Raw genomic sequence first — 16,183 nt, 5'->3', positions numbered from 1 at the left:
TAGTATAGAATTGTGTTACAGCACGGTCCGAGTTGAGAGCCGAACCAAATAAACATGGCGGACTCCTCGCGCACTGTAGAGTGTGAAATATTTACTGGTAAAGAAATGGACACTCAAATGGAAGAACGTGTGAATAATGAGAATGGTGGTGAATGTGACAAGGAAGAAGACGTGACTAACACTCAAACAGAGGACCCTTTCAAAAAACCTGCTCTCTTTGCGGCGCCTTCGCTCGTGAGTAAACGAGGTCTTGTCGCGAGCAGAGCAGCAAAAAAGCCCACACATGAAGAAAATGGCGACAAAGAACAACTACAACCATCTACTTCTGATAGTAGTGAGGCATATTCAGATGAGCAAACCACCCCTTCCACGTCGGATAATGACAACACAACGTCACGGAAAGGTGCAGCGAGCGAAAAAGACAAGACTAGTGATGGTGTAGCCGCAAAGACCAAACTGCAAGACGTCCAACCCCCACCAAGATTTCCTGTCAAAGGAACACCTATTGGCAAATTAAAACCCCACCCTCCTGTTCCATACGCCGAACCTCCTTGGGCAGGAGTGGCAGATGTCCCATATTCCCTAGAAATCCTCAAGAATGGCACTATAGTTGATACGGTCCCACTCACCCAGCAGAGTTATTTTGTGGTCGGACGTTTACCTGTGTGTGACGTAACCCTGGAACACCCCTCAATCTCCAGGTATCACGCTGTCATTCAGTACCGTGGGCTGGCAGGAGAGGAGGAGGCAGTTGGAGAGGCGAGAGGGTTCTATGTCCATGACCTGGGCAGCACACATGGTACCTTCGTCAACAAGAACAAGATACCACCGAATACCTACATCAGAGTGCGGGTTGGGCACGTACTCAAATTCGGGGGAAGCACTAGACTTTTCATCATGCAGGTAAAAAATATAAGAATTGTTCCTTCATGCCAGAAAACATTACTTGGTGTTCGTACCATTCAGAAATAGGCTAAGTAAAATGTTATACACAGTGCACTTACTACCCCAAGTAGGCTAGATGTACTAGACCAGAATAGACGTCCTTAGACTATAAACCTCTATCACTTATGTAGTCCTTTATCATTGTAGTTCTGAATAGCCCTCTGTCTCTGCAGGGTCCAGAGTTTGACGAAGAGGCGGAGTCAGACCTGACTGTCACAGAGCTGCGGGAGCGAGCCAGGAAGCAGCGGGAGGACCTGGAGAGGAGGATGATGGGAGAAGGCTCAGATGAGGAGGAAAAGGAAGAGGGGAAAGAAAGCAGTGGCATCAAGGGAATGAGTTTAAACAATGATTCGGGCTGTTCCTGGGGAATAGGTAAGCTTTCAATGCTCAGCACCCGGAGAGACTGTAATGCATTGCTCAGAATTGTTTACTTACACTAATTGCAATTAACCACTGCTACCATATCACAGCTCTGTAGCTTCAACTCAAGCCCTCAATATGTTGACTTTAATCTCTCTCTCTCGCCTTCCTGTCTATCTATACATACAGTTGAAATCAAAGTTTACATACACTTAGGTTGGAGTCATTAAAACTCATTTTTCAACCACTCCACACATTTCTTGTTAACAAACTATAGTTTTGGCAAGTCGGTTAGGACATCTACTTTGTGCATGACATAAGTAATTTTTCCAACAATTGTTTACAGACAGATTATTTCAATTATAATTCAATGTATCACAATTCCAGTGGGTCAGAAGTTTACATTCACTAAGTTGGCTGTGCCTTTAAACAGCTTGGAAAATTCCAGAAAATGATGTCATGGCTTTAGAAGCATCTGATAGGCTAATTGACATAATTTGAGTCAATTGGAGGTGTACCTGTGGATGTATTTCAAGGCCTACCTTCAAACTCGGTGCCTCTTTGCTTGACATCATGGGAAAATCAAAATAAATAAGCCATGACCTCAAAAAAAAAGTCCAATCATTGAATTATTATTTATTTTTTTCACCTTTATTTAACCAGGTAGGCTAGCAATGCAGGTGTAGAAGCACGGTGGCTAGGAAAAACTCCCTAGAAAGGCCAGAACCTAGAAAGAAACCTAGAGAGGAACCAGGCTATGAGGGGTGGCCAGTCCTCTTCTGGCTGTGCCGGGTGGAGATTATAACAGAACATGGCCAAGATGTTCATAAATGACCAGCATGGTCAAATAATAATAATCACAGTGGTTGTTGAGGGTGCAACAGGTCAGCACCTCAGGAGTAAATGTCAGTTGACTTTCCATAGCCGATCATTCAGAGTATCTCTACCGCTCCTGCTCTCTCTAGAGAGTTGAAAACAGCAGGTCTGGGACAGGTAGCACGTCCGGTGAACAGGTCAGGGTTCCATAGCCGCAGGCAGAATAGTTGAAACTGGATCAGCAGCACGGCCAGGTGGACTGGAGACAGCAAGGAGTCATCAAGCCAGGTAGTCCTGAGGCATGGTCCTAGGGCTCAGGTCCTCCGAGAGAGAGAAAAAGAGAGAGAGAATTAAAGAGAGCATACTTAAATTCACACAGGATACCGGATAAGACAGGAGAAATACTCCAGATATAACAGACTGACCCTAGCCCCCTGACACAAACTACTGCAGCATAAATACTGGAGGCTGAGACAGGAAGGGTCGGGAGACACTGTGGCCCCGTCCGACGATACCCCCGGACAGGGCCAAACAGGCAGGATATAACCCCACCCACGTTGCCAAAGCACAGCCCCCACACCACTAGAGGGAAAACTTCAACCACTAACTTACCATCCTGAGACAAGGCCGAGTATAGCCCACGAAGATCTCCGCCACGGCACAACCCAAGGGGGGGTGCCAACCTGGACAAGAAGATCAAGTCAGTGACTCAACCCACTCAAGTGACGCACCCCTCCTAGGGACAGCATGGAAGAGCGCCAGTGACTCAGCCCGTCATAGGGTTAGAGGCAGAGAATCCCAGTGGAGAGAGGGGAACCGGCCAGGCAGAGACAGCAAGGGCGGTTCGTTGCTCCAGTGCCTTTCCATTCACCTTCACACTCCTGGGCCAGACTACACTCAATCATAGGACCTACTGAAGAGATGAGTCTTCAATAGACAAAGTCTGCGTCTGTCACATGGATGGGCAGATCATTCCATAAAAATGGAGCTCTATAGGAGAAAGCCCTGCCTCCAGCTGTTTGCTTAGAAATTCTAGGGACAGTAAGGAGGCCTGCGTCTTGTGACCGTAGCATACGTGTAGGTATGTACGGCAGGACCAAATCAGAAAGATGGGTAGGGGCAAGCCCATGTAATGCTTTGTAGGTTAGCAGAAAAACCTTAATCAGCCCTCGCCTAAACAGGAAGCCAGTGTAGAGGCTAGCACTGGAGTAATAGGATCATTTTTTTTTGGTTCTCGTCAAGATTCTAGCAGCCGTGTTTAGCACTAACTGAAGTTTATTTAGTGCTTTATCCGGGTAGCCGGAAAGTAGAGCATTGTAGTAGTCTAATCTAGAAGTGACAAAGGCATGGATTATTTTTTTCTTCATAATTTTTGGACAAAGTTTCTGATTTTTGCAATGTTACGTAGATGGGGAAAAAAGCTGTCCTTGAAACAGTCTTGATATGTTCGTCAAAAGAGAGATCAGGGTCCAGAGTAACACCGAGGTCCTTCAGTTTTATTTGAGACGACTGTAAAACCATCAAGATTGTCAGATTCAACAGAAGATCTTTGTTTCTTGGGACCTAGAACAAGCATCTCTGTTTTGTCCGAGTTTAAAAGTAGAACATTTGCCGCCATTCACTTCCTTATGTCTGAAACACAGGCTTCCAGGGAAGGCACTTTTGGGGCTTCTCCATGTTTCATTGAAATGTACAGCTGTGTGTCGTCCGCATAGCAGTGAAAGTTAACGTTATTTTTCCGAATGACATCGCCAAGAGTTAAAATATATAGTGAAAACAATAGTGGTCCTAAAACAGAGGCTTGAGGAACACTGAAATGTACAGTTGATTTGTCAGAGGACAAACCATCCACAGAGACAAACTGATATCTTTCCGACAGATAAGATCTGAACCAGGCCAGAACTTGTCTGTGTTGACCAATTTGGGTTTCCAATCTTTCCAAAAGAATTTGATGATCGACGGTTTCAAAAGCAGCACTAAAGTCTAGGAGCACAAGGACAGATGCAGAGCCTCGGTCTGATGCCATTGAAAGGTCATTTGTTCTTATTTTCCTCAATTAAGTTTGAAAAATAGGATGATCGAGCAGCAGTGAGGGCTCTTCGATACTGCACAGTACTGTCTTTCCAAGCTAGTCGGAAGACTTCCAGTTTGGTGTAGCGCCATTTCCGTTCCAATTTTCTGGAAGCTTGCTTCAGAGCTCGGGTATTTTCTGTATACCAGGGAGCTAGTTTCTTAAGACAAATGTTTTTAGGGTTTTGACTGCATCTAGGGTATTGCGCAAGGTTAAATTGAGTTCCTCAGTTAGGTGGTTAACTGATTTTTGTACTCTGACGTCCTTGGGTAGGTGGAGGGAGTCTGGAAGGGCATCTAGGAATCTTTGGGTTGTCTGAGAATTTATAGCAATACTTTTGATGATCCGTGGTTGGGATCTGAGCAGATTATTTGTTGCGATTGCAAACGTAATACAATTGTGGTCCGATAGTCCAGGATTATGAGGAAGAACATTAAGATCCACAACATTTATTCAACGGGACAAAACTAGGTCCAGAGTATGACCGTGGCAGTGAGTAGGTCCAGAGACATGTTGGACAAAACCCACTGAGTCGATGATGGCTCCGAAAGCCTTTTGGAGTGGCTCTGTGGACTTTTCCATGTGAATATTCAAGTCACCAAAAATTTGAATATTATCTGCCATGACTACAATGTCTGATAGGAATTCAGGGAACTCAGTGAGGAATGCTGTATATGGCCCAGGAGGCCTGTAAACAGTAGCTATAAAAAGTGATTGATAGATTTCATGACTAGAACCTCAAAAGACGAAAACTGCGGGGGGGGGTTTGTAAATTGAAATATCTTAAATGTTAGCAACACCCCTGCCTTTCCGGGATGCGCGGGGGATATGGTCACTAGTGTAACCAGGAGGTGAGGCCTCATTTAACATAGCAAATTCATCAGGCTTAAGCCATGTTTGTCAGGCCAATCACATCAAGATTATGATCAGTGATTAGTTCATTGACTATAGCTGCCTTGGAAGTGAGGGATCTAACATTAAGTAGCCCTATTTTGAGATGTGAGGTATCACAATCTCTTTCAATAATGGCAGGAATGGAGGAGGTCTTTATTCCAGTGAGATTGCTAAGGTGACCACCGCCATGTTTAGTTTTGCCCAACCTAGGCCGAGGCACAGACACGGTCTCAATGGGGATAGCTGAGCTGACTAAACTGACTGCTAGTGGCAGACTCCACTAAACTGGCTGCCTGGCCTGCACGCACCCTGCTGCCTGGCCTGCACCCTATCTAATTGTGGAGCTAGTCTGATTCATCCTTGGTAGCAATTTCCAAATGCCTGAAGATACCACGTTCATCAGTACAAACAAGTATAAACACCATGGGACCACGCAGCCGTCATACCTCTCAGGAAGGAGATGCGTTGTCTCCTAGAGATGAATGTACTTTGGTGCGAAAAGTGCAAATCAATCCCAGAACAGCAAAGGACCTTTATTTATTTTATGTAACTAGGCAAGTCGGTTAAGAACTAATTCTTATTTTCAATGACGGTCTAGGAACAGTGGGTTAACTGCCTTGTTCAGGGGCAGAACGACAGATTTTTACCTTGTCAGCTCGGGGATTCGATCTTGCAACCTTTCGGTTACTAGTCTAACACTAACCACTAGGCTACCCTGCCGACCTTGTGAATATGCTGGAGGAAACGGGTACAAAAGTATCTATATCCACAGTAAAACTAGTCCTATATCGACATAACCTGAAAGGCTGCTCAGCAAGGAAGAAGCCACTGCTCCAAAACCGCCATAAAACAGCCACACTACGGTTTGCAACTGCACATAGGACAAAGATTGTACTTTTTGGAGAAATGTCCTCTGGTCTGATGAAACAAAAATAGAACTGTTTGGCCATAATGACCATCGTTATGTTTGGAGGAAAAGGGGTGAGGCTTACAAACCTGACTCAGTTACACCAGCTCTGTCAGGAGGAATGGGCCAAAATTCACCCAACTTATTGTGGGAAGCTTGTGGAAGGCTACCCAAACGTTTGACCCAAGTTAAACAATTTGAAGGCAATGCTACCAAATACTAATTGAGTGTATGTAAACTTCTGACCCACTGGGAATGTGATGAAAGAAATAAAAGCTGAAATAAATTACTCCACTATTATTCTGACATTTCACATTCTTATAATAAAGTGATGATCCTAACTGACCTAAGACGGGGAATGTTTACTTGGATTAAATTTCAGGAATTGTGAAAAACTGAGTTTAAATGTATTTGGCTAAGGTGTATGTAAACTTCTGACTTCAACTGTACATGTGTAGCTGATGAGGCGGCCCCTGAAGAGGATGAGAACGAGGAGAACCCCTTTTCCACAGAGTTCCAGGAGGACCAAGAGGCTGCTTACCTGAAGGACCCTAAGAAAGCACTGCAGGGCTTCTTTGACAGAGAAGGTCAGACCTTTGGAGAAAGACGTTCACTAGTACCATAATCATGTTTCCTGTTGGTGTGTTTGACAGTGTCTCGCTATCTGTCTTTTATTTCAGGGGAAGAGCTCGAGTTTGAGTATGAAGACAAAAGCCACGGTACCTGGCTCTGCAGAGTAAAGTAAGCTTTTTATTTTGTCTGAGGGTATGTAATTGTGTGGAATCATGTATTATATCATGCAAATTATATTGCCGTCCTTCTCAAATTTGGACCTGTAGGTCTGCAGCCCCTCTGGTTTTTATTCATCCCCACTAATCAGGGACTGATTCAGACCTAGTCAATTAGTGACATTTATCTTTCAACGAACTACCAGGTAGAAAATGTACATACTGAATAGAATGTAAAACATGTCACCTCCTTTCCACACACAGGCTCCCAGTGGATGACGCTTCGGGGAAGCAGCTGGTCGCTGAGGTGACCCACACAGGGAAGAAGAAAGATGCGGCCATCCAGTCTTCCCTGGAGGCGTGTCGCATCCTGGAGGCCCGGGGCCTGCTCAGGCAGGAGGCAGGTGGGGGTCCTAGCAGAGCTGCTACATCAGCCCACAGCAGAACTGTTACTATTTACTGTAGTCAATGCAGCCTGCTAAATCAACAGTATGAGTGGTTCAGCAGCTCCTAGTCATTTGTTCAAATATTCCAAAGTTATATTGAAATGTAACATTATACACAGTGAATACCCTACAAAACAGTGAATAGCTCACATTGAGGTGATGGCTTGCCGTTTTGGTTGTTATTCAAGTTTTTATTTACAATGTATATTTATTATAATAATAATTCATTTCATTTGTAAAGTGATTTTCACAGACACAAAAATAAAACATTTAATAAAAACAATCCAGAACACAGACAACAATCAAAGCTATATACAGGTGTTGCCAGATCCGGAGAACAGAATTAGTAGAGGACAGAGACTGCAGCCTAATTGTGTCTGGAAATACGCCCCACAGCCGCAGCGCCACGCAACTGACAGTCTTGTCACCCATAGTCTGCTGCGGGGCTGCTGAAGGGATACGGACCTGGAGAAGCGAAGGGTGCGTGTGGGACAGGAGGGTAGAATAAGGTCAGACAGATACTTCAGTCCAGAGATGGCTTGGTAGGTTTGAACCGGGATTTTGTAGTCGACGCGTGAACATATGGGGAGCCAGTAGAGGTTGAACAGCACTGGAGTGATGTGCTTGCGGGAGGAGGTGTGGTTGAGGACACGTGCAGCATAGTTCTGGACATATTGTAGCCTGTTTAGGCACTTGGAAGATGCGCCAACAACTTAGTTTATTCCCTATGTAGGCTTAAAGTACGACAACAGTAGAAGTTACAGACAATGAGCACGATTACATGCACACAATAGTGATTATTGTGGATAGTCAGGTTAATATAATGATTTGTTTAAAACGTTTACATGCTTTGCAACAAGAACGATTTCCCTAATAATCCTGTTTACATGGACACGGAAATCAGACTACTGATGTGCCTTTTGATAAATGCAGAAAATCAGTCATCAAAATCAACAGTGACCATGTTATTTTTGCTAACACTTTTTGATTCTCAGTTTGGACATATAAAGTTTGTATGTGAAAACTATTTACAAGATGCATACTTTGTTCTTCTGAACTCACTTCACTCGAGCACAAGAGGGAGGCTTGCGCTACCCGGTGCTGGAACATGCGCAGATGCCGATGAAGTTTTTTTTACATGTAGATTGCTCAGAAAAAGCAGGTGTTTTAATCGGCGTATGCTTATGACCTTACGCCGATTAAGATAAGCAGAGTAAGGTGTTTACATGACTAATGCCATACTCTGCCTTAATGTTTAAAATTGAATTATTAGTGTGCATGTAAACATACTCAATGGTACCGAGTAAGGACTCAACGTCTGGCGGACCAAGGGGTTAACTTGTTCATAATCCACTCCCTCTAGTTTCCCGCAAGCGCAAGAAGAAGAACTGGGAGGACGAGGATTTCTATGACAGTGACGATGATAACTTTCTGGACCGCACCGGTGCTGTGGAGAAGAAGAGACAGGAGCGCATGAAGAGGGCGGGAAAGATTCAGGAGCGCCCGGACACTTACGAGTCACTGGTAAATAATCATGTCATTAAATACGCTTTCTCACATTTCTACCTCAGGAATTAAAAAAGGTAATACAAAGTCTCTCAAAATGTTCTCACCTAAGAGTGCACCACATACAGTGTTGTAATGTGATATCACTGATGTTGCCAATTCTCTGAAACAGAAGTACACTTTACAAATCCCTAAAACCAAGTTTTTGTTTCAAATAGCCTCTTCTGTCTATTGAAATGTTTTGTGTGCATAGTATGTGATATGTCAGGGGAGGAAGGGTACTATAGCTTTTATGGTGTGAACTAGAGTGACAGGGTGCTTGTTATCTTGCTAAGGTGGCCAAACTGTTGGTGGTTGAGAAGGGGCTGGCAGAGACTGAGAAGAAGCTCAGTGCTACAGGGAGAGGTAAGTGGTGCACAGGAAATGTATTTTTCAACCACCTTTCATCGCAATGTGCATAGATTAGTGTTTCTGAATCCTGTTTCCTTTGAAAAGTGGAATCAGGTGTGTAGTGCTAGGGCAAAAACCAAAATGTGCACCCCTTTGGTTCCCCAGGACCAGGATTAAGAAACACTGGTACACCTACGTTGCTGTCTACTATGTGTAGTTTCACTCAAGTGAGTGGTGTTGTATCTGTCAGTTTGTCTGTATATGTGTGCGAGTGAGACAGAGTGCTTTATCCTCGGGTTTCCATTCACTTCTATTTCTCCCTATCAGACGGCTCTCACTCGTCCTCCGAGGACCCCCTGGATGCCTTCATGGTCGCCGTGCGCAGCGAGGCGGCGCTGGACGGAGTGGAGCGCCGTAAGCTGCACGTGCACGCCGCCGACCTGCGCAAGGAGGCCCAGAGACTGCGTCGGCTGGTGGAGCTCACGCGGCCAGCCCAGATGCCTTCACTGCAGACGGGGTGATATATATGCATATGCATGCAGCTTTCCCCTAATATCTGAATCACCTAGTTGAATGTTGCGTCTTGGTGCCTCTTTCTCACAATGTATCCATTTGTCCGTTATTCTCTCAAATGCCTCTAGATGATGATTGTATATTAGTAGTGCCTATTGCTGTTCCCTCCTAGGAATACTGCATGTCCGCTTCACATGGTTGTACAGTATTGCACTCTGACAATTTCTTCTTCACGGGTCCAGGAGTGGGTCTTCCGATGCAGACAAGCCTAAGAAGCGGTCCCTACCGCTGTTTGGTGCCATGAAGGGAGGCGCCAAGTTCAAACTGAAGACTGGGACCATAGGGGTATGTTCACTTGGCAACAGAGGAGAATATCCATAATAGCTTTTCATAAGAGGGTTTTTGCAAATGCTGGAAAAGCTTTACAGTTTACACAATCCCTAGCCATTTCTTTTGGTCTTAAGTCTGTCTACCTATTTCTTTAGCTCTCTCCCTCTCTCTGCATCTCTTACTCAACAGTTGCCTCTTCTTCACAACCACTCAATTTTTGTTTTGTCTCACTCCTCAATGTGCTCTCTTTCCCTCTTTCTTAGAAGTTGCCCCCAAAGCGAGCCAACCTGCCCGCAGAACTCTTCAACATGAAAGGAGAGGAAGAGGAGGAAGAAGAGGAGGAGGATGACAACAACAAAGGGAGTGAAGACTTGACTGAGGCTGACATCCAGGCTGAGGAACCCCAACAGTCCAATGAAATCACTGATTCCACAGAGGGCTGCAGTACAGGATGCCAGAGGCAGGACCCACCTCTGTCCCAACCCCCCAGAGGTATGATATAAAAGTTGGATGCTGTGTCTTGCCGCCATTTTTCTCACTGTGGCTGCGTTCCGATTCTCTACCCTTCTCCAGAGGTGTGCACTCGTTTACTTTCCCCTCATATATTTAAAAGCATTTGATTGGTGCAAGCATGACTGCTGGGAGTTTCCACCATATTCCTTACAGCAGTCCATTCCTTTAAATCAATGAGGGGGTGTAGGCGTGCACAATTGAAGGGTAGTTAATTGGAATGTAGCCTGTGTCAATTTTATCCATATGGAGCTGTTGTTCTCCCAATCTCCTGTAGATGGCAGTGTTACGTTGGACAGCGCTATACATATTATACTACATATCTATGTATCTCCAAAGTTTGGCTCTGATGTGGCATCATCATGGTGAAATTGTTTTCTGTATCAACGTATCACTATTCAGCTGTGGTCATTGAACAGTGTTTTTGTCTGGTTTTTATAGGGAAAAAGCTGTCCCAGAGAAGTATAGATGTAGAGGAGCCTGAGAAAACCATGGAAGATGCGCCTCTCGGCCGTTTAAAGCCCTTACCAGGTACAGGGACTCACGTTTGTGTCTCTTTGCTCTTCTGTTGGTACGCTGTTTTTCTCTCTGTCTGGTGATGTGCACTATGTCCACAGTTTCATTTCCTGGGTCCTCTCGCCTCCTCAAAACCCATTGGATGAGAAGTTCAGAGGTCCCGCCCCTCTGACCATCTTATCCAATGGGTTTTGAGAAGGAGGCAATGCAATTGAGATTCTCCCATTGTGTGGATGGATTTTAGTTCCTAACTTTAGTTCTGGTGTTTCTCCTCCCATCTTTCTTTAGACCCTAAAGAAGGGGGCAAGGAGGTGGCAGCTGCCAAGCCCAGTCCTAAGATGTTCTTGAAAAAAAGAACCACCGGCCCCAACAGAGTAAGCACTTCGAGCTCAGAGGGCTCCCTCACACACATTCACTCACTCTCACACACACTAGCCAATAATGAGCCAAAACTTGATTGAGAATGAATTAATACTGTTAATCAAGAATGCTGGCGTGCTACACAATCCCCCAAATTTAAATCCAACTGGGCTGATACAATACTAGGTTACTCTGTGAATTTTCTTGTACCATGCGAAGATTCACCCTCTTAAACTCTATTATATTCGGTCTATATTCCATTTACTACCTAATTTGTACCTTGTGGAAAGAGAGCTACTTTGTAGTGTTGGTGCATTTTTTTTTTCTTCGCTCGTTAGAGAAATGCTGTGTCACATTATCATGCTTTTGTCTCCAGCCTCCAGCCGCCCAATCAGGACAGTACCCTGAGGATGACCCAGACTATTGTGTCTGGGTGCCCCCCACAGGTATAAATAACTTCTTGTTAATATTCACTTGTTTATTGCTATGAGTTCTTTTATCTTGTGATGTTAATCACCTACCACCTGGCCCCTTGACATAGGACGGCCATGTCTAGAGGTGAACGCTAGGGTAACACAGAGGTCAAAGACAACTAAATTTGGCTCGGCTTTGTCTAATAAGCCAGGCCCTTAACTTCCCTGGCCTAGCCACCTAGTCAACAGCCAGTGGAATCGCGTGCCGCGAAATACAAATACCTAAAAAATGCTATAACTTCAATTTCTCAAACATATGACTATTTTACACCATTTTAAAGACAAGACTCTCGTTAATCTCACCACATTGTCCGATTTCAAAAAGGCTTTACAGCGAAAGCAAAACATTAGATTATGTCAGGAGAGTACCCTGCCAAAAATAATCACACAGCCATTTTCAAAGCAAGCATATATGTCACAAAAACCAAAACCACAGCTAAATGCAGCATTAACCTTTGATCTTCATCAGATGACACTCCTAGGACATTGTTATACAATACATGCATGTTTTGTTCAATCAAGTTCATATTTATATCAAAAACCAGCTTTTTACATTAGCATGTGATGTTCAGAACTAGCATACCCACCGCAAACTTCCGGTGAATTTACTAAATTACTCATGATTAACGTTCACAAAATACATAACAATTATTTTAAGAATTATAGATACAGAACTCCTTTATGCAATCGCGGTGTCAGATTTTAAAATAGCTTTTCCGCGAAAGCACATTTTTACAATATTCTGAGTACATAGCCCGGCCATCACGGCTAGCTAATTTGACACCCACCAAGTTTGGCCCTCACCAAACTCAGATGTACTATAAGAAAAATTGGATTACCTTTGCTGATCTTTGTCAGAATGCACTCCCAGGACTTCTACTTCAACAACAAATGTTGTTTTGGTTCCAAATAATCCATAGTTATATCCAAATAGCTCCGTTTTGTTCGTGCGTTCAAGTCACTATCCGAAGGGTGACGCGAGAGCGCATTTCGTGACAAAAAAATTCAAAATATTCCATTACCGTACTTCGAAGCATGTCAAACGCTGTTTAAAATCAATTTTTATGCTATTTTTCTCGTAAAATAGCGCTAATATTCCAACTGGGCGACGTTGTATTCATTCAAAGGCTGAAAGAAAAAAAATTGAGAATTCTCATGAACGCGCATCTCCAGTGTCACTGTTCCCAGCCTGACCACTAACAAATACTCCTGCTGTTCTTCGCCCAGAGACAGGAGACACGTCATTCTACTTTCTGGCGCCTTCTGAGAGCCAATGGAAGCCTTAGAAAATGTCACGTTACAGCAGAGATGCTGTATTTTCGATAGAGATGCAACAGAAGGATAACAAATTGTCAGAGGGCACTTCCTGTATGGAATCTTCTCAGGTTTTGGCCTGCCATATGAGTTCTGTTATACTCACAGACACCATTCAAACCGTTTTAGAAACTTTAGTGTTTTCTATCCAAATCTACTAATTATATGCATATTCTCGTTTCTGGGCAAGAGTAGTAACCAGTTTAAATCGGGTCCGTTTTTTATCCGGCCGTGCAAATACTGCCCCCTAGCCCCAACAGGTTAAACTCGTCAACTGTTCAACCATTTTACAGTAATGTAATTTCTGTCAATGTTTTTGTTTTGGCTGAAGAACCTTCATCAAGACATAAGACCTTTTTGTCTGAACAATCTCACAGGCTTGTAATCTCGCAGCTAGGTGACATTTGGAGTTACACCAAGAGTTTCAGGACTGAGGAAATGTACATTACAGAGCAAGATGTGTGTTCAAGCTATTATTGAACACACTGCACAATGTTCTTTATCAGAAGGACTATTTGTGTTCTCTACCACTCCTGAGTAAGAGGAATAAGGTTGTCCCTGACCTCTGGGATGAAGGGAGCTTGGGAGAAAGAGAAAAGGGAAGTAAACGGGCTTTATGGCCAATTTGTGAAAAGGGAGAGTTTAGACTGCATTTTCATCAGTGGCCAAGGAATGCAGATCAAAGCCACACTGTTAAGATAAGGTTTTAAAGTTTTGCAGGGGTAAGTACACTGCTAAGAGCCATTTGGATTCATTGACAAAACTCATTTTATTTAGCAACTAGCAAGAAACCCACAATTTGGTTATTGGATAAGATTGCGTGCGAGTACCTAAAGGGAAACGTATGTCATTGGAAGACACTGCGATATGTGAAGAAGGTTGGCATGGTTAGGTGGAATAATTTATTTCCCACATAGCTTTTACACATGTGACTACGTAGGGTTTTGTTCTTGGAGCAGATAGCCAGTGACTTAATATAGCAACAAAACAGGCCAACATACTAAATGTGTTTTGCGAGCCAGTCTTAAAGCAGGCACTTTAGACTCTTTGGTCATTGCACTGTCACTTCTTTTTTAATGTTCATGTTCTGAATAATATGCCTAAAACGTTGTCCTCCATGTCTACAGGTCAGTCTGGGGATGGCCGCACCCACCTCAATGAAAAGTATGGCTACTGAACACAAGGCTCAAACCTTTGACCCTTTTTTTTCTCGACTCCACCCACCTGCAGACTTAGCAGCAACACACACACAGGCCTCCATCCCCTCAGTATCTATTTGTGTTCTATGACATTCCTGAGTAAGGGATATTGCATACAACATACACTACCGTTCAGCCTATGTAGATTTTCCATAAAAAGTCAGCTGTTTCCAGCTACATTTACATTTAAGTCATTTAGCAGACGTTCTTATCCAGAGCGACTTACAAATTGGTGCATTCACCTTATAATATCCAGTGGAACAACCACTTTACAATAGTGGTTGTTACAATAGTCATTTACAACATTAACAATGTCTACACTGTATTTCTGATCAATTTTGATGTCATTTTAATGGACAGAAAATGTGCTTTTCTTTCAAAAACAAGGACATTAAGTGACCCTAAACTTTTGAATGGTAGTGTACCCTTTACCACATTTGAATTCACTTCTGGGAAAATGGCAACAATGTGGAGGCTGGCACTGGGAAAGCGTACAGTGTTGCCCTCTTTGTGAAAATGACTAAATTTGATGGTTGCTAGCAGGTTTGTAGTTGTCTCATGTTAACCATTGCCTTCTTTCTCCAAGATGACTATGTCATTGAAACAACTTGGTGAATGTTTTGCATTACATATCCTCGAACAGTGTGAAAAAGGACCAGTCCCATTACAGTTTAGATATCAGTCCTCACATACTGGTTAGTAGGCTAGCCAGCAGATCCAAACCACTTGCTTTTACAGCTGCACTAGGGTCGGAAAGCATTCCTGTGTGTATTAAGACACCGCTGAGCCGGTGCAAGATATGGCTCGGAAAATGAACCTCAATCCAGGGATGAGAAATGTTGGGATAATGGAACAATTCGGAGTATAATGCATTTTCACATCCCTGGATTGAGGTTTGTTTTCCGAGGCATATCTTGAACAAGCTCAGCTGTGTTAATAAAAACAGAAATTATGCCCGACCCTAGTGTAGCTGTAAGGAAGCATCTACTGGCTAGTTACCTTAGTAGGCCTGCCTGAAAGCACTTGACTCACCCCCTTGTATGTAATAGAGAGAGGCTGCACTTAAACCGAGTCCAATTTGAATTGGCCCTATCCTATGTCAGATGGGTGTACAGCATATAGTGAAGGATTTAGTGTTAGTGTCCACATTCACTCATCCGAGGTCGGCTTTGTTACTTTGGCTGCTCTCTCGCAGCTAAGCCCACCTGACGTCCGAACAGTATGGGTTCGCTGCTGGGTTTCACTGTCAATTGCTGGCATAACCCTCTTTCAAAGGAGAGTGAGTGTGGCGGAGAGTGAGGGAGCGCATTTAAGCAGCTTGCAGACCATCTGGACACGTGTGTGGCATTACTGGATAAAACGCAAGCTGATAATGAGTCAAGTCAAAGTAGTGTGTGTGTGTCCTCCCTCTCCAAAGTGTCTTTTTAACCAGATCTTCATTACTAGTGACTCAGCGTTTAGGAGGCTGGTGTGTGTGTGAAGTAGGGTTTCATTTGTGTTTATGGCTACCTAGAGCAGGATTACACTGCCTCAGAAATTCCACACGGCATTTATTCTTGTGTTCATTTTCTCCCTCCACCTCACTACTATTGTATCTTATTCCTTCCAGCTGAGACTCTTAAACATGGAAGGTTAAAAGTAATACCCTTCCAGAAGTTGTGTATTTTGTTACTTTTTATTTGTACAATAAAGTTGTCCACACGGTACTTAGCCCACGGGGTTGTTCAGATTCCATCTTTGAAGGTTTGCAGTGAAGACTCATTTTCCCACAAATAAATAGCTCCATGTTTTTAGACATTTGTTTGAGTCTACAACTGCACGTCTCCTCATCTCCAGTTCAACCACTGAATCTCTACCCCTCAATTTTCAATCCCCAAAGCCTCCAACCTCCCCATCCATCTCAAT

General features: G+C 43.7%; 1 protein-coding gene across 1 annotated transcript; it reads left to right on the top strand.

The window, feature by feature from the left end:
* The first annotated feature begins 2 nt into the window (after nt 1-2).
* On the top strand, nt 3-15,993 carry slc4a1ap (solute carrier family 4 member 1 adaptor protein). Its single transcript, XM_014210005.2, has 14 exons — nt 3-903; nt 1,119-1,317; nt 6,452-6,580; nt 6,674-6,734; nt 6,986-7,125; nt 8,531-8,691; nt 9,009-9,078; nt 9,391-9,580; nt 9,819-9,921; nt 10,170-10,398; nt 10,858-10,947; nt 11,221-11,306; nt 11,669-11,738; nt 14,207-15,993. The coding sequence occupies exons 1-14, from the start codon at nt 55-57 to the stop codon at nt 14,254-14,256; spliced, it is 2,427 nt and encodes an 808-aa protein (XP_014065480.2). The 5' UTR covers nt 3-54; the 3' UTR covers nt 14,257-15,993.
* The last annotated feature ends 190 nt before the right edge of the window (nt 15,994-16,183 follow it).

Source organism: Salmo salar, chromosome ssa09, assembly GCF_905237065.1.
Source record: "Salmo salar chromosome ssa09, Ssal_v3.1, whole genome shotgun sequence".
Lineage (NCBI taxonomy): Eukaryota > Metazoa > Chordata > Actinopteri > Salmoniformes > Salmonidae > Salmo > Salmo salar.
The sequence above is the reverse complement of the archived record's forward strand: the minus strand, read 5'-3'. Positions and strand labels throughout refer to the sequence as shown.

What these genes read in the sequence shown, in the direction of transcription:
- slc4a1ap (XM_014210005.2), top strand. Translation starts at nt 55, where the DNA reads ATGGCGGACTCCTCGCGCACTGTAGAGTGTGAAATATTTACTGGTAAA. An exon ending in ATGCCTTCACTGCAGACGGG is followed by an intron (nt 9,581 to 9,818) that starts GTGATATATATG and finishes TCACGGGTCCAG; the next exon opens with GAGTGGGTCTTCCGATGCAG. An exon ending in CCGTTTAAAGCCCTTACCAG is followed by an intron (nt 10,948 to 11,220) that starts GTACAGGGACTC and finishes ATCTTTCTTTAG; the next exon opens with ACCCTAAAGAAGGGGGCAAG.